This window comes from Balaenoptera physalus, assembly GCF_965194825.1.
Source record: "Balaenoptera physalus genome assembly, chromosome: 1".
Lineage (NCBI taxonomy): Eukaryota > Metazoa > Chordata > Mammalia > Artiodactyla > Balaenopteridae > Balaenoptera > Balaenoptera physalus.
This window is the reverse complement of record NC_138882.1, coordinates 32,868,264-32,886,745: the sequence shown is the minus strand read 5'-3', so window position 1 is coordinate 32,886,745 and position 18,482 is coordinate 32,868,264. Positions and strand designations below refer to the sequence as shown.

The 18,482-nt window shown below is 49.8% G+C and overlaps 1 protein-coding gene across 4 annotated transcripts in view; it reads left to right on the top strand.

The window, feature by feature from the left end:
• Positions 1–16,987, top strand: part of RASSF5 (Ras association domain family member 5) — a 71,537-nt gene extending 54,550 nt beyond the window's left edge. For 2 of the 4 annotated variants that reach the window (XM_082462049.1, XM_082462051.1), the window contains 4 exons: positions 10,907–11,017; positions 12,037–12,334; positions 12,823–12,938; positions 14,531–16,987. In XM_082462049.1, coding sequence (XP_082318175.1) covers positions 10,907–11,017; positions 12,037–12,334; positions 12,823–12,938; positions 14,531–14,683 — 678 coding nt within the window. In that variant the 3' untranslated portion in view covers positions 14,684–16,987. Of the gene's footprint in view, positions 1–10,906; positions 11,018–12,036; positions 12,335–12,822; positions 12,939–13,227; positions 13,388–14,530 lie in introns of all 4 variants that reach the window. The other 2 variants (XM_082462048.1, XM_082462050.1) reach the window with 2 other exon arrangements.
• The last annotated feature ends 1,495 nt before the right edge of the window (positions 16,988–18,482 follow it).

Below are 18,482 nucleotides of genomic sequence, written 5' to 3'. Positions count from 1 at the left end.
AACCACATATGAGTGGAATCATAACACATTTGTCTTTTTGTGACTGACATTTCATTTTGCGTAATGTCTCCAAAGTTCCTCCATGCTGTAGCATATGTCAGAATTTCCTTCCTTTTTATGAATGAGTAATATCCCATCGTATTGCATGTACCACATTTTGTTTATTCAGTCATCCATCAACAGGTTGCTTCCATGTCTTGGCTATTGTGAACAATGCTGCTATGAACATGAGTGAACAAATCTCTATTCAAGTCCTACTTTCACTTCTTTTGGGTATCTATCCAGAAGTGGAATTGCTGGATCATATCGTAATTTCATGTTTAATCTTTTGAGGATTCGCCTTACCATTTTTTTATAGCGGCTTCACCATTTTCCATTCCCACCAGCAATGCACACAGGTTGTTATTTTCTGTGTTTTTGATAATAGCCACCCTAATAGGTGTGAGATGGCATCTCACCATGGTTTTGATTTGTATTTCCCTAATGACTAGTGATTTCAAACAGTTTTTCATGTGCTTATTGACCATTTGTATATCTTCTTTGGAGAAATGTCTATTCAAGTCCTTTGTCCATTTTTAATGGGGCTGTTTGTTTTTTTATTGTTGAGTTATAGGGGCTCTTTATATTGATATATTCTGGATCTTGACCCCTTGTCAGACATACGATTTACAATGGAATCCTCTTTAAATTGATTCTAAAAGAGCCAAGTCTAGCGTTTGAAGAGACTGGAGTCTAGGATGAGTTATTGGAACCCACTCACTCACCCTGCCCACCATCATCCCTAATTCACTCCGCAGTGCTCTGGTCCTGGGTTCTCTGGGAATACAGAGATGGAAAAGGTACAACTCCTGGTGTTGGGATGCTCATGGTCTAGTCGGGGAGACAGGCTGAGACACAACTCACACTACTATATAGAGGATGAAACCAGTGCTGGAATAATATTGGGGCGTAAGCTCATGCTGTCGAAGAGCCCACTTATTCTAGATAGAAATGGTGGATTAAGGAAAGTATCCCCAAAAGATATGTCAGTTCCAGGGGGCAAATTCTCTCAGATGAGGAGGAGGACCTCTCAGACTGAATGATCAAACTAAGATGTCAGGGAGACTGAAAGGAGACAGGGACCTAGAAGGAGATCCAGTGAGGAAAACTAACCTGAAAAAAGACCTTCTCATGCCCTAGAAACTCTTGAGGGCACAAGAGAATGCCCCAAGGTAAAATTCCTGTTGCCACTGCAGTAGAACGGGTGTCGCCCTATTCTGCTTGGATTCACACTTTAGACCTCTGAGCTAAAAAAGGGGGGCTTCATAACGGTCCAGGGGAGGGGAGAACAGAAATGGAAGGGATTTGCATCATCTACCCTCCGAAACAGAGTGCAGGAGTCTCCCCTGATTTCCAGATACTGTCTCAGAAGTAGATAGGTGCCATGGAGCAGGAATCCTATAGGACCCTTATACAATCCTGGAACCTTTCATTTCCATAGATTCGTTTTTGGGTTTTGTGTGTGTGTGCATGTGTGTGTCTTATTGCTTCTTTGTGTTTTATTCAGTTCATTAAGCAAATGTTTAATGGCCCCTCCTGTGTGCCAGGTACTCTCCTGGGAACTGCGTCAGTGAGCAAGTCTGTCCTTGCCCTTGGGAAGCTTCTATTGCATGCTCAAGCTGCATGGATGTGTGCTGATCTTGAGAGGCAGGCAGAGCACCTGTGTCCAGGCCACAGCCAGGCTGGGGGTGGGGTGGGGGGAGGGACTGTCAAGAAAACCTCCAGGGTAGAGTACAAGGATGCAGTTTTACAGAGGAAAGAAGAACAAGCTGTGCCCTGGGGCCTGCAGTAGACAGAAAAAGTGAGGGCGGGTGTCCGTCTAAGACTGAGAGGTGATACCTGGGGCTACTAGAGTAACCACATGTGCTGGTTTGCCCAGGACTTTCTGATTTGGGCACTGAAAGTCCTGCATCCTGAGAAAACTCAGTACCAAGCAAACTGGGACAGCTAGTCACCCTACCTGGGACTCAAGCTGAAGGCACTGCCTACTTAACCATGGGACACACAGTTGGCATGTAGTGCCAGGGGCCCACAGCACTTCAGGGGCCCACAAAAATGTTTTAATTTCTTTTAAAATCAGGAGAAAAAAAATGAACTTTTAGGTTGAAGAAAGTACTTTAATATATGACATTTATATATTTGTTTTTATACCAATCATAAAATATAATTTCCAAGACTTTTTTATGGAGAAAGGGGCCCACAGCCCTGAAGATGAAAGTGGATGAACAAGAGTCATAATGTGGCCCAGGCTGAAAGGCCTGTCAGGGGCCAAGGTTAAGGCAAGAGGAACTCCCACATGGGGTCAATACCCACCAGTCAAACTTCCCTTTGCCCTGCCAGGTGAATGACTACTGATGCTGCTGGTGGTTACCATGGCGTTTATTGAGTGCTTACTGTATGCTTACATTGTGCTAAGCACTTCCAGATGTGCAATCTCATTCCGTCTCTGCAATAAATGTGTAAAGAAGGCCTTCTTATCTGCGTTTCGCAGGCAAAGCATCCTGAGTCTCAGTGAGACTGACTTGACCACGTTCACAGACGACCAAGGGTATGGCCAGCAAAGGCCAACCTATGGCTGGATGTGCAGGCAGTGTGGCCTAGTGGGTAATAACATACTTCCATCACTGAGTTATTTCGAGGATTAAATGAGATTGTGACTGCTAAACCCTGCGAATGCCTGGCTGTTGAGATTTTTATCATGATAATGAGGCACTACAGGGCCTGAACTTAAGTGCGAAGCTCCAAGGCCACAGGGCTCTCCCAGCCTCCTGCGTGGGGCTCCTGCCACCCCAGGTGACCTGCTCCTGCCAGTAGACAGAGGTGGCCAAGTGAAAGGGTGAGGGACGCCATGCCCAGGCTCCAGGACATGCTGGCAGCCCAGAGAGCCCCCAGACATGATGCCCACACACGCGGAGCTGGGCTGGGCTGCCTGGGAAGCCGCCGAGGCTGGTCCCGGGTTGTGCCGTGCTTGTTCCGGTGTCCACAGTATGTGCGCCTCTGTCCTCCCTCCTCAGATAACCTGTGAGCTCCAAGGACAGGGACCACACCCCATCGGTTTCATGTCCCAAGGTGCCTTTCACAGTCCCCAACCCATGGGCAATTCAGTCAGTTACTGTTGACTGTCTACATTGACCACGCTCCATATTTTTGTCTTTAGGGACTTCAGTCTCTTTCTAGTTTTCATTGCTCCTCCTCTACATCCCCCCAAAGCATCTCAAATTCCACATGGTTCTGCTTGTATGGATGGCTCCATCCTTCCTTCCTTCCTCTGCTGGGAATAACCTATCATCAGGGAACACAGTTAAGGAATTTGATTCTTTTATTTCGGGACATTGGACAGCTTCATAGAGGGACTTGTGGGAATCAACACCTTCACTGCCCTGGGTGGGGCTGGGGAAGCCATTCCAGAACACGGCCAGTCGGGACTGGGAGGGGGCCCTGTAGTGAAGCCCCATGGGGCTTCCTCTTTCCCATCTGGTTGAGGCCATCACAAAGGGGCCAATGAACCCTGAATGTGATCTGAGCATCGAGCAGGGTGTGCCCAGCCTGGACAGACGGGTGCCTGCCCCTTTCCTTCAGAGGTTCCTACTTACGATGGGCCAAACAGAGACACCAGGTGTTTGGGTCAGGCCAGCTGCTGGGCAGAAGGCGTCTGCAGGTGGTCATTCTCCTGCAGCTGATGCCTGAGGCTCTCCTCCCAGACAGAGGCCTGGAGATGCTTCCCACCCAAGGGGCAAAAGAATTGCTGCTGACAGATTTGCTAAGAGCTAAGAAAGAGGAAATGTGGCAAAGGCTCATGGTGACCGGCTTCCGGGATAGTTTTTGTTTTGTTTTCTTGAACTGTGTGAGTTCAGAAGGTGTGGACCTACTTGAGCTTGGCCAGCGTGGGGTCTGGCCAACGAGTAGAGAAAGCCAGTGGTGAGTAAGGAGCAAAGTCAAGTCGAAGAGAAGCGTTAGGCACGTTCTGTAGACCAGTTGTCACTGCTGCAGTGCAGACCTGCTGAGCTCCCAGCTCTCCTCCCAGAGGCCCCCATCCCCACACCCAGTTCTCTGAAACAGAAGAGGAAGCAGTGATGAAAGAAACCACCCTATCCTATCTTCTGTGTAAAATCTTAGAGCTGCAGAGGGGTCTTAGAACTTTGCTGGTCTCGCTTCATGATTTCACAGATGAGGAAACTGAGGCCCCAGGAGTGAAAGTGACTCGCCAGAGGTCACAGGTCATTGGATGGTCTTGCTTTCATTCTCAACAAGAAATTGCAAAGAGCTGAGCCATGGGACGGGCTTCCAGCCAAAGCCCACAGCCCCACGCAGCCCACACCTTCTCAGCATCTGCTTCTTGGGGTGCAGGTTGGTGTGAGGTGCTCCTGGACCTGACTGCTGTCCACGCTGGGCTCTGGGCTGAGTATCACCTAGGCTGGTCCACTCTCTCCCTGCCACCCAAGCAACAGGTATTATTCTGACACGTCCTTGGAGGTCAGCCCAGTTCTCCGCTGAGCCCTGCAGAGGGTGCCAAAGAAGAATAATCATCAGATATCCTGTCTGACTCCCTCCAGGGAGCATCTAATTGGGGATATGGGATTGACACAGGTGAAACAATAATTAAACAGTAAAAGGCAGCATATAATCAGCTGCTAAAGGTAGCCATACAGGCTGTGAAGGCACCTCCATAGGTCCTGGCAGTGGTGGAGGTAACATTAGCAGGCAGCTGCGGAGGTCCATGGCACGTGGAATTTGCAGCTTTGCTATGACAGGAATCTGAGGCTTTGAGGCCATGGGGCTGGTGTTTGGAAATGAGTCCCTGAGCTGGTGAGTGAGCTTAGCTGCCCACCTGCATCCTTCCTCAGCCAGCTGGCTGCCTCCCAATTGGAGAAGGGAGGAGAGAAAGCAGAGCTCCAATGAAGTGATAAAGCTTTTGTCTACTTGTGAAAAGTGTCCATTAAGTGAGAGTGAAGTTACCAAAGGCCCATCCACTGGTGGTGGGAGGACATACACAGGAAACACCTGATTCTTGATACAAGTATGATATTAGGAGAAAGGCAGGGACCAGTACAAACCTGTATACTGTATACCTTTCTCCATTTGGAAATTAAAATGTCAGGAACCTAAAAGATTAGGAGAGCAGAAAATGAGGAGATTGCTGTGGGCCACAGAAATTTTCTCGGGAAACTACACAGAGAAGATGGAGCTAGGGGAGATGGGGGCTGTGTATCCTAGGCAGAGAAACTGCACAAACGACAGTGTAGAGCAGAGGTGGGCAAACTACTGTTCATGGGCCAGAGTCCACAAATAAAGTTTTATTGAAACACAACCACACTCATCCTATGGTCGCTCTCTGCTGCAGTGGCAGAGGTGAGTAGCAACAGAGACTGGATAGCCTACGAAGCCTAAAATATTTGCTCCCTGGCCCTTTACAGAAAAAGTTTGCCAAGCACTAGTGTAGAGAAAAGAATGAACAAACCCTATGACATGTGAGCCAATCCAGAGGAAGTGCTCCAGGAAAGTGAGAAATTAAATTGGCTAACAGAGATAGGACTTTGTATGCCTGGAGTGATAGTTATAGTACATGCCTTTTGGATGGGTTCAATCATTTCCAAAATACCCATTATTTCATTTGGTTTTACCTTTGCATCAATCCTATGAGGCGATAAAGGATTTTTATAGATGAGGAAACTGAGGCTTTAAAGACATGATCCAACTCTCTCAAGATCACTTTGTTAGTAATGGGAGTCAGAACCTGAACACATGCTTATGTTCACCCCGCAGGTATTGCCTGAGCCTCTACCATGTGCCAAGCTGGAACTGAGCTCTGGGACCCCATGGTGGAGCAGACAGGTGCTTCTATCACAGAACTCAGTCCAAATGGCAATCCAAGACTTACTGCACTATAATTCCTAGCAGAAAGCAAGATCATTTTTCTCCCCCTGTAGGCAATGGGGGACCACTGAAGGTTCTTGAGCAAGCATATATTATCTGCTTCATGCTCAGGGCCACTGGGCGTGGAGAAGAGATAGAAGTATGGTGTAAGTCATTAAGGAGCTTCAGTCTAGTTAGGAAGAAAAACCAAGATGGATGGTCTACTTGGAGGTTAATATAAGTAGATGGATATTTAAGTGCACGATAGTATAGTGTTAGCTTTGGATGTAGGTTAGCTCTAACCTTGCTGGGGCTCCATTTCCTCATCTGTGATATGGGCATAATAATAGTACCTTCCTCATAAACTTCCTCATGGTGAGGATGAAATGAACTAATACACGCTAAGTGAGTAGAACAGTGCCTGGCACATAGCCTGTTAACAACAATCAACGATCATCGTCATCATCATGCAGGGCTGAGGTGGTCAGAGAGGCCTTGACAAGTGAAAGATTTCAGATAGACAGACAGCAGTAAGATGATGAAAGCTGTGTGCAGGAGGAAGAGGCTGACAAATTTAAAAAGAGGGAAAGTGAAATTTCTTTTTTTTTTTAAATATGTATTTGTTTATTTATTTGGCTGCGTCGAGTCTTAGTTGTGGCACGTGGGATCTTCATTGCTGTGTGTGAGATCTTCGTTTCGTCATGCGGGATCTTTTAGTTGTGGCATGTGGGATCTAGTTCCCTGACCAGGGATCGAACCTGGGCCCCCTTCATTGGGAGCACAGAGTCTTAACCACTAGACCACCAGGGAAGTCCCAAAGGGAAAGTGAAATTTCTGGCAAAAATGAGGTTTGTGTGATTTAGGTCCAGAAAAAAATGGGCCCGAACGTATCTGATGGCTCCAACACATTCTCCTCAGCCCACTCCTGACCCTGGGGGTCCCCCTCATCACTGGGGCTTTCATGGGCTGCCTTGAGCTCAGCTGCGGAGACTAAAAGCCACAGGCTTCACTCAGAGTCTCTTCTTGGTTGGGTCACTTCCCAGTAACCGAAATTAAGACTTAACATATGTCATTGATTCGGATGCAGAATCAGCCAATGTTTGGATTTTTCCTTAATATAAAGTAAAATTCAACTTAGGGTAAATCTGCTCTGAGATAGGCCGCAGACCACAAGGGGATGGTCCTCTTTGTTTTGGTGTAATAATATTTTAATCAAAAAGTCTGAGGATCACTGTCACAAGGGCCATCTCTGCTCTGACCCCTAGCGCCCAGCCCTCTTCACTTGGCTGCATCCCAATAACCCTGAGAGTTAGAGAGGACACAGACCTTTCCATGGCTTAGGACCTATGAACACAAATCTGCTTCTCACCAGTGCCCTGGATGTGCTGGCTGCACTGGGAACAACTCAACTGTCTGCCACCAACGCCAGGAGCTTAATCAGAGCAGATGCGTCCCATGCCAGATGCACTGAGATGTATAAGCCTCCTAGGAGAGACACCTCACAGGGCAATGCCTGTTACCTTTAAAATCACAACAGAGTGAGCTCCCCATTCTGTCTCCATCTTGGGCCACCCCAGGAGACAAAACTCTGTCTGGTTTCTAGCTTTGTACCCATAGATGGAGACAAATCTTTCACTTTGAGGACTTGAGAATCTGGCAGGTGACTAGAAAGTGGGGTCTTTGACTTATCCTCTGAAGATTACAATATTATTGATCTGTTCACACCCTGGATACCGCCTTCTCGGTAAACCTTTGGGGCAGTGCATATCTGTGAGTGCAAAAGTGTTAAGTCTGCAGCTGGATGGGGACCCTTGAGGTCTGAAATTGCTTGGGAGGGGTCTATACCAGTTCTTCTCCAACATTGCTGCACATTAGAATCACCTGGGAGATTTTTTAAACTCCCTCTGCCCAGGCTGCATCCCAAACCAATTAAATCAGAATCTCCAGGATGGAGCCCAGGTGTTGTGTTTCTAAAGATCCCCCAGAGGAGTCCACGTGCAGCCAGGTTTAAGAAGCGCTGGTCTAGGTTTTCTACCATCTCTAGGATGGGAAAGAGTGGACTCCCGTAGCTGTGGCTGGCTGGCTGGCTGGCCTGCTTTGGGAGGTGATTCATTCAGTCTATGGTCAGATCTCGTCTGCCAGATCTGGTGTGGGCAGCAGCCAGGGGTGCTGTCATCCCAGGGTGGGAGATTCAATGTGCTGGCCAGACAGGGCTCCTGGAACGCCCAGACGGGGTGGAGATCAGGATGGCTGTTTTCTGCGCGAGTCCTGCAAAGGGTGCCCACGGCCACTTGCGTCACTTCCCCAGGTTTGTGGTGGGAAGCGGGGAATAGATGGGTTATCTGCTGAAGGAAAAGAGAACAGGAAGAAAAAACCTGAGGTGAAGGCAGCTCTGACTCTTACTGTATTCAAAAACAGTCTGGAATACTGGCCTTTCAAAGCCATGATACAGCTGCCTTTTCTTACCGGGAAATGGCTATAGCTCATTTGGAAACTATGAGAGATCTTCCAGGGGCTTCTAGAGCTTCTAACTCTTTTTTGTAGATAAGTATGAGAAAGCTGTTAACTCCTAAGGAGCAACAGCCTGCATGTTTCAGAGACGGACAGAATGGAGTGTATGTAATGGTAACGGGATACTGGTCTTTCTGACTGGAAGCTCCCAGAGGGCAGCAGGCACGTCTGGTCCCATAGAGATGTGCCCAGTGGGGTGGGTGCTGGGGGCGGGGTCTCCAGGAACTAAGCGGGGATGGACGAGGAATGAGAAGCTCCACTGTGATGGTCCCTGGATTAATAAGTCGACAGAGAAAGAAGACACTCTGTGTGGCTCACACCACTTGCTGCTCAGCTCAAGAAGATGGGAGATGCCCTGGGGAGTACTTCCCCTTGGGTGGTCCTCAATGGAATCAGGGTCCTGTTCCAGAGACCTGAGTGGCCACATAGGAAAAGGGTGGGCCCTGCATCCTGGCGCCTGCCTCCTCCTGCCAGAGGCTAGAAGTCCCTCCTTGACATCTTTACAGGTGACACGGTGGCCCCAGGTCCTGAGGCTTCTGGGGACCCACTGAACGTTTCACAGGTCACGTAATTTTTAGGTCTTGGTGTAGCAGCTGCTCGTCCCAGCCCTGTTGCATGGAATTTCAGTGATCGCTATGGGAGTGGCTGAAGCGGCCGTCCTAGGGTGACCACGTGGAATTGAGAAAAGCATGGGTTCCAGACTTTGATGGACTTGGTTCCAGGCCCAACGCAGATGCTTACTAGTGGTGGGACCACAAGCGTGTTTCTTAACCCTTCTGAGCCTCTGTCTGTAATCTGTAAAACAGGAATAACATACGTAGTATGTAAGGTATGTGAGCGTACAGTGCTGTTCTGATCGAGATCCTCAAGGAAGAGTACAGAGGGGAGCAGACAGGCCAACGGAAGACGCTGTGATGGAAAAAGGATGTCAGCTCGTCTCCATGCTGAGGGGCGGGTGTGGGAGGCCACGCCCGCTCCCCTCGGCAGCCACAGAGCTTGACATCTTATCGGCTCTGTGGGATTGGAAAGTGGGAGGGGGAAGTGAAAGCGTCCTGCTGAGTGTGACTTGTCTCCCGTGGGCGGGCTGGAGGGAGGAGGCTGGACAGCTCTGCCCTGGGAGCCTGACATGTTCAGCTGGGTGACGCCGTGATGGCAGGATGGCTGTGAAATTCCCCAACCAAACCAGACACCCACAGGGCAGTGCTGGGTGATGTCAGCCTGGAGAACACGGTTGCCCCACCCCTCTGGGCCTCAGTTTCCTCATTTGCCAAAGGAGAATCCTGACCCACCCTGGGTCTGCTAGATTTCTAAGACCAGGCAAACTCTAGGCAGGTTTTGACTGACCTATTTATTCCCCCAAACTGTGGCTCCTGCACTCCCAACCACACAGGACAGCGTGAAGACAAAGCAGGGAAGGTGGGTGGCAATGGACTTGAGAGAAACCCAGGGAATTGACAGACGGACAGGTTTGCTTAGACCCCAGAATTCTCCCCTGAATTCTGTCCACAGTGTGAACAACATCGACCTTCATCTCCTTGGCTTCCTTCTTCCTAGAGGGGGTGTGGTGGGGGGGCAGTCAGAAGAATAAATTGTGATGTCATGGGAAGAACACAGCAGAACAGACTGGCATCCCTTTTAGTTCTGCAGAGACTGACTGCAGGGCTTTAGGCACGTTCCTAAACTCCTCTTAGTCTCCATTGTCTCACCGGTGAAATGTGGGTAATAAACACTTATCTTGCAGTTTGGGTTCTGAGGATTAACTGAGATAATGCAAGCCAAGCACTCGGCACAGAGGAGGTGCTAAGTAAACGCTGGCTGTCCCTGTGCCCCAGCAGAGATTTATCCCCTCAAGTATCAGGGAAGGCTACAGCCCCCTGCCCCCACTAGTTCATGCATTCATTTGATAAATATGTATATGTGTGTGTGTGTGTATATATATATTTTTTTATTATGTGCAAAGTGCTGTGGCCAGTGACATGGGGCCTGGACTGATGTCCATGTGCCCTTGGTCCTCTCGATCTGGGAGAATTGCTGTCATTCCCATCAGCATATACTGGGATCACGTGTATGTTCCTGTCTCTCCAGCTCTATTGTTACTTCCTTGAGGAGACGACCATGGCTTGCATTTCTTTGCATCTCCCATAGCATCTAAATGGACACCCTCCATAAGCAAAACAGCTCTGCTGAGTCACCAGATTCATACCCAGTGCCTGTGTGCCGGGCCTTTTCACCTTGGTCTTGCAACAAGCCTGAAGGGTGGGTATTGCCCCCATTTCACAGGTGCGGAGACTGGGGCCGAGAGAGACTGAAGTCACTTCCCCGGGGTAGCTGGCTGCGCAGGGATTTGACCTTTGATTTTTCTCAGCCTGAGTCCATCCCATTCACTGCGTGAGGCTGGTGCTCACTTATTCTCGGTTGGAGAGGCCTTTGGGAGGACGAGGTCATTCCCTTCCTCATCCTGAGAACCATTGTACATCCACCCTCACATCTGTGTCTGTTCCAGAATGACTGTAAACCCGCAGAGGAGCCGCGGTGCCCGCCCACGCTGCAGGAGATCAAGCAGAAGATCGACAGCTACAACACCCGGGAAAAGAACTGCCTGGGCATGAAGCTGGTGAGGGGGCCTGCCCCGCACTCTCCGCCCCCTTCCTCTCTCCCCCTCCCAGCTCCGCAGCCCCTGCCGGTGTGGCTCCCCTGCTCTCCCTCTGCATTCTGGGGGATAGCCCCACCAGGGCTCTCCCATTTCTTTGGGCTCCTGGAGGCCTCCAGGCTTGTGTGAAGCTGAGAGCCCGGGTTATCAGGGGTCTCCGTGTGTTTTAGGGAAATAGAATGGGCTTTAGAATAAGATCCACATCTAGTCTCTGGCTCTTCCTGTTTTTAACTTGTGGCTTTGGGAAACCTTAACCTCTCTGAGCTTCAATGTAAAAGAGAGATATTAGTTCCCATTTGTCAAAGCGCTTGTGGGAATTAAATGATATACAAGTGACTAAGGGCCCAGGAGGCGCTGGGCAAGGGGAGCTCGCAGCTCTTCCTCCTCCCCTTCTTGGTCATTACAGCCTGTGTCTGGGGAAGCTTCCTTAGACTGTGCAGAGCTCAGAGGGGAGGGCACCAACTTTGTGCCAGGTTTGGAAAGGCCATCTTCAGTGGGGAGGGGAGGAGACAGTAGAAGAACCCTGCCCCCTGCTGGTGGCTGGTGGCAACTGGCTCTTTGGGGCTTCAGCCGGGTGGGGCGCCAGAAAACCCAGTCGCGGACAGGCCTGGGTTTAAGTCTTGCAGACTTCCGGGTTTTGGAAAGAGATGCAGGAGAAAATCCAGTGCGCTGGTTCTCCAAGGGCCTTATTACAGAGCCTTCCTGCTCCTCCTTGGTTTGGAGGGGCAAACTAGAGAGGCCACTCCAGACCCTGCCTCTTGGCCTGGGGACCCACCAAAGGCAGTCGGCATCTGCCTCGTGGCAGGGGATTTGGGGCAGGCAGCCTGAGCCTGTCGGGAGGGGGTTTGACTGGGATGGCACTGCTATTAGGAAAGGCCTCTGCAGCCCACCGGATCTGGGGCCACGGCCCAGAGTGGCAGACAGGATCAAGCAACACAGACGCCCCCTGACCCCACATGAACCCCCGCCCCTGCCCCCGGCAGAGTGAAGACGGCACCTACACGGGTTTCATCAAAGTGCATTTGAAACTTCGGCGGCCGGTGACGGTGCCTGCTGGGATCCGGCCGCCGTCCATCTATGACGCCATCAAGGAAGTGGACCTGGCAGCCACCACGGACAAGCGGACATCCTTCTACCTGCCGCTGGATGCCATCAAGCAGCTGCACATCAGCAGCACCACCACGGTCAGTGAGGTCATCCAGGGGCTGCTCAAGAAGTTCATGGTCGTGGACAATCCCCAGAAGTTTGCACTTTTTAAGCGGATACACAAGGATGGGCAAGGTATGAGAGAGCTAGCTCCCACCCAGAAACTACCTTTCCCAACTCTGTCTGTGCTCCCCAACACACTTGAGTGGGAGGAGTGGGCTTCTCGTGGCACCTCCGTCCAGCCATCCATGTGGCTTAGGTCTGTGGAAGGGCCACACGCACATTCTGCCCGCTCACTGTGCCCCTCCCTCCACGTGTGACTTCAGGAAAACCACACCCTGGGCTCTCACTTCCTAATCTGTGGAATGGGACAGAACCCGCCCACCACTCCTACTAATCTTTTAGGGGATGACGTGAATGGAAACATGCTTCACACTCTAGCAGACACTGAAGATAAAGGTTGTTACCCTATTTATTCTTGTCAGGTTCATTTCATTAGGTTGAAAGGATGGCCACTTCCATTTAGAAACACCAGCCTCTGCATTTCCAGTCGGTCCCACCCATCCTGAGCCCCTGCCCTTCTTTTCCAAGATGAGCGCCCAGCCCCCTCTCTTGGTTTGCAGTGCTCTTCCAGAAACTCTCCGTTGCTGACTGCCCCCTCTACCTGCGCTTACTCGCTGGGCCTGACACGGATGTGCTCAGCTTCGTGCTAAAGGAGAACGAAACCGGAGAGGTGGAGGTAGGTCTGGGACCCTTTGTTTGGTGCACAAACCCAGCCTTCGGGGCACGCTGGGTGGGCGCGGGTGGGGTTATCCTCACCACCCAGCACAGCAGGAAAATGTCTCCAGGCAGTTGATCTGGGGTGAGTGCCGCTGAGGTTCAGCATTTAAGCCAGGATTGTAAGCGCCCTGGGGGAGCAAGTCAGGGCCTGTGTCTGGCAAGGCCTGTGGAAAGACAGGATGTCATGCGCTTTATTTCTGAAAGCTCAGGGTGGAGGGGCGCTGAGAAACTCCCTGTGTTCCACCCAGGTTCTTTTGCTCCAGGATGGCCTGAGGCCCATCAAGCTCCATCCCTGGGCTCCACTGGGCATGGGTATTTTTGAGTCATTTGTCTCTCCCTGGTTCTTCAAAGCGGACCTCGATCCCCCAAGGGAAGCTCACCGGAGTCCAGTCTGTGGTGTGAAGTGAGGTGAAACCAAGCTGGTGCCCCCCGTGGCCTGGGCTACGTGGCGGGTGGGGTCACAGAGGAGTGACCAAGAGCAGGGTGCCTCTCACAGAGTTTGTCACACTGCATTCAGTGGAGGCCTGGGGTTCAGGGAAGCAGTCTTGGGAGCCACTGTGGAAATCTGGGGGGGTCCAGGTGAGTGGGGCCCTGTCCTTTCCCGGCCTCCACCAGGCAGCTCTGCTTTCCATCTGCTTTATATAGTAGAAGATTTTGTTTGGAAAAAGTATTCCGCTGAAGCTGTTTGAACACTGCTGGCCCATGGCAAGCTCACGGGCCTGGGGGTTTAGAGGCCTGGCTTCTAGTTCTAGTTTTGCTGCTATAAGCTTTGTGATTGTGGTGGTTGTGTCTGTGATTGTGATTCCCTCTGTGGACTTCAGTTTTTTCATTTACAATGTGGGGATTAAACCAGATAAACCTTAATGTTCCTTTGTGCTCAAAGAGCTTAGGAGTCGAAACCCCTGGCCCCATGGGGTCCTCAGTTCCTGGGTCAGCCTGAGAGAAGTCAGACTTGCCTTCTGTCCTGAGAGGCCAGGTCCCACCGGGCAGGCCCGGGCCCACCAGGCTCTGCAGAGCTGTGCAAGTGACTCATCTCATCACCTGCTCTGCTAGCCAAGGGAGGCAGAAACCCTAATTCCACGGCAGATGAGAAAACAGGCTGAGAAGGTGGACTTCTGTGCTCAAGGCCACACAGTGGAGCCAGGCTGACACCCAGTCTCCCAAGTCCAGGTCCAGCTCTCCTCCAGATGCCACTTGAGGGTCCGCATGTTGGGAGCCTGTTGCTGATCACCGCAAAGCAGACAGCTGGGTCCCAGGCAGCTCCAGCATCACTGTTAAGATCTCAGCGGCTACAGAGAAATTTAAGATTATTGATTCTCTGAATAAAAATATGGCTTGTGGACTAGTAACTCTTGGCCACGAGATGCCAGGATTTGAAATTCTGTTGCTGGTGCGGCATGGAAACCCCAAGCTTTATTTGTCACATCTGCCTATTCAGTAGCAAACCATGTGCAAACTGTGTGAAGAGTGGGGACAGCAGGGGCCCTCAGATCAGGCGACCACTAACCTGTCTCCTATTTTTTCTCCCCCGATCTCCCTCTCACCCCACAGTGGGATGCCTTCTCCATCCCCGAGCTCCAGAACTTCCTAACAATCCTGGAAAAAGAGGAGCAGGACAAAATCCAACAAGTGCAGAAGAAGTATGACAAGTTTAGGCAGAAACTGGAGGAGGCCTTAAGAGAATCCCAGGGCAAACCTGCCTAGCCGGTCCTGCTTCCTCTTCTCCCGATGCCCACGGATTTATTTTTATTATTAATTATTATTTTGCCACAGACACTTTTTCTCAGGGCACCTCTGTTGGGTGCATCTGTGCCCGCCCAGCAGTTCCAGACGTGGCACAAAATCTCTGATGGACACGTGTGTGTGCGGAGTTGGGGCCTGCCCGCCGTCACGCTGTGCCCTCTGCACGCTGCCCAGGAGCAGCGCTTGCTCGTGTGAAAGATCCGCCACGTCCTCTCACCATCGGCAAGCCTTTCACAAACCAAATAGTTGCCTCTCTCCACACCAGCCGGCAAAGGAAAGAAAAAAGATTTTAGAGATATAGGTTCTTTCTCTGCCTTTTATTCTTTTTCAGTTTCTTTCTTATTTGCCATCCATGGTTCCCTTATTTATGAGTCCAAAAATTGTAGCATATTCCCTTAGCAGGTCTGAGCTAAGCCCCTGAAAGCACGACAGTGCTCATAAAAGGACTGTCCCCCACTTTCCCCAGATGCCCGTTGTTCAGGCTTAAGGGACGGTCATAAAGCCACTGGCTCGGGTCAGGAGCACTGAAGCTGAGATTGCCTGAGAAATTTCCAGAGAAGCTGCAGCCGGCCCTGGCCCTGATGGCCCAAAAGTCTGTGCACATGTGAACCCAAAGGCATATATATCTGTGTATGTGTGGTCTTCAGCCACATCTTTGTCAACAACTCTTTGTTTTTGAGTTACAGTTTTGAATTTAATATTGCCATCATCCTCATGTGTTTCCACCAAAGGGAAACCAGCCATTTACCATTTCTAAAGTCTCCTGCTGAGTATGGAAATTGGGCAGTCAAAGCCAAAACATGTTGCAGATAAATGTGTCCGAGCTGTCTTCAGCCTTCCCCGGGCTAGAGAGCAGGGGAGGCCTGGCTGCCTTGGTTTCCCTTCGGCCTCCAGCACTGCCTTTCTCCTCCCACTGGGACTCTGGGATCTCCAGGTACCGCCAGAGGAGCTGCCTTGAGTACAGAGCAGGGAACCTCCAACTCAGCCAACTTGGAGACCTTTATGTTGGAAGAATGGCCAGCCGTGGGGCTGGCCTCCCGCTGACCTCAGTGCCTTTTTGTTTTCAAAGAGGGACAGGAGCAGGGGCATTTGCTTGAGGCTCTGCTGCTGGCTTGCTCCTGCCAGGAAGTGGACCACGGCGGTGTGGGAGACAAGGCCAGGAGAATCTTCTCTCCAAGTATGGGACGAGGGTCGCAGACCTCCTTCCCGTCTAAGGTCCTGGGCTCTGACTTCTGAGAAGTGAGGTCAAACTGCCTGGACAGTGCGGATCTGATTCCCAACTCTACACGTGTACTGGCTCCTTGCTTAGGTTCAAACTTAAAACCAGCCAAACAGTTCAAGCCAGTAGCCGGGACTACAGAGACACTCCTGCACAGAGGGAGAAGGACTCTGGACTTTCAAAGTGGGGCCAGTTTTCCAGTGCAGCCTCTGAGAGACCATTTCTTCGTCAGCCTCTGAGAGACCATTTCTTTGTCAGCCTCTGAGAGACCATTTCTTCGTCGTCCTCTGCCTTCCCAAGTCCCTGTTGGGTTGGTTTGAGCCCACGCTTCTTTGTGTAGCCTCAGAAGTTCCCTCCCTCCCTTACCCTCGCTGAGTCCACATCGCCCCTGATCACAGAAGGAATGCAGACCCCTCATCACGCAAACTACTTAGTCTTCAGAGCTGCAAAAACAGGACAAGTTAAGCAGCTCAAAAAAGATTTTTTACATCATAAAAACCCTAGTTATCTGCCATCTCCTGCTCAGCCTTATCGTCCCCCCCCCCCCCCCCCCGCTTAAAAAAAATCTCTCTCCCTGCTGTATATCGACAGGGGTGGGTGCAGAGTCCTCTTTTCTTCAAGCTGCATGTCTGTAACATGAATAGAAGGCATGGCTCCTGTGCAACCGCTGTGAATGCTGCTGAGAACCTCCCTCTGATGGGGTGGCTATTTTATTTTTGAGAAGGAAAAGAAGTCATGTACATATATACATAAAGGCATATAGCTATATATAAAGAGATAGTGGTGTTTATGAAATAAGGAAACTATGGGAAAATTCAGACTTTCTCTAAAGCACAGTTAGACCAGGACCCAGGCTGAGGCCCTACCTCCGAAACAGTAGTGTGTAGGGAGTGTCCCTTCCCTCCCAGGGTGGGCATGACTGCTGGAGTGCCTTCTACTGTTGTGTTGCCCAGTGCGTAAAGTGTTTGTTTTGGGGACGTTTTCTTTTTAAATGTCTTTCTTATATGGGTTTTAAAGAAAGTAATAAAAGCTTGTTGCAAAAATCATTCAGACCAGAGATGTGTTCCTTGAACTTCCCCATCTCATGGAAATCGGGAGCTGGGAGAGGGGGTGGGAATAGAGGAACGCGCACATTTTGTGTCCAAGTCAGATTTCCTTTTGCCAACGAATGGAGGAATGAAGGCTACTGTTCAAATCAGCTTGAGAAAACCGTCCAAAGGCATGGGCTGGGGGTGCTGCCTAGGTGACTGGCTATTCTGCATCCCCACAGAGCAGGAGAGGAAAGGGGACTTACTACAGAAAGAGTACTTAGAAAAGGGGAGGGGCTTTCTGGAGCTAAGGATGATTGAACACCAGAATAGGCTACTGAGTTAAACAATAATTCTTCTATTTTCAGAATTATTTTAAAATTAGATAGGAATGTGTCTTTGAAAGTTTGAGATCATCTCACCTGGAGGAAGAGGGCTAGATGACTAAAACAGTCCTTTCACCTTAGCTCTGACGTCCATCAAAGGAACACCTCAGTAATCGTGGCAATAACCACGTAAAAGTTATTAGAAAGAAATTCTCGCCTGCCTTCCGGTATTGATCACACACAGTGCAGTGAATGGGGGCCCCCGGAGCTCATCCAGTCCACTCCCGGCCTCCCTCTAGGAGAGCACGAATGGGGCACATCTGTAATGTTTGCTCACCTAGACCTCCAAGAAGTACATCTTTCAATAATTTTGCCAAAACCCAGAAATGAAACAGTTTCTGCTTTTCATTGAAACTCATTTGGTTACAATATGGGATTAAGTTTAAAGTTGTACATTTGACCTTGGTATAGATTATTCAGTATAGCACATAGAAAAAAGGAATCCTTTGCACAGCCTAACTCTCCCCTGCCTCCTCACATGTACCTATGTTATTCACAAGGAGGAAAGGGAAGATGAGTCAGTGCAAATGTGTCACCATTACTGGAAAAACCATTCGAAGCACAAGTCTTGACGACACTGTTTCACAGCAGAATTCTGGGTCAAACCACAGTGAAGAGTTGGATGTTCATTGTAGATCCAGCCTCACCATTTACTGGCTTGTGTCTTTAGCAGGGATTAACAAGGCAAGACACAACCTCTCTGAGGCTCCAATCCCTCCAAGGTTGTGCAAAACAAATCACGTCTGTGAAAGAACTTTATAAAGTACTACGTGTTATTTGTATTCATATGAGGACCATATTTCATGACTGCTGTACATACTGTGCTCCCTTAGATCAAACTCTGTCTGTCCAAAGGTTCTGCTGTAACAATCTTGTTTGGGGTCAATTTCTAGAAATCTCTTTCTCAGTTTCATATTGCTTATGTCAACAGAGTGGATCGGTAAAAAAGGAGTTTACTTACAGTGAGTCAGCAGTGAAAAGGACAATTATTCGGGGGCTAATAACAAAAGGCAAGGGACCTCACACACACATTTTCATACTCATCCCCTTCTTCTTTTTCAAGCCCCAGATGGGGAATTTGTGACTATTGTAGATAGTTTCAAGCCTTTATCTTGGTTTAAAAAAAA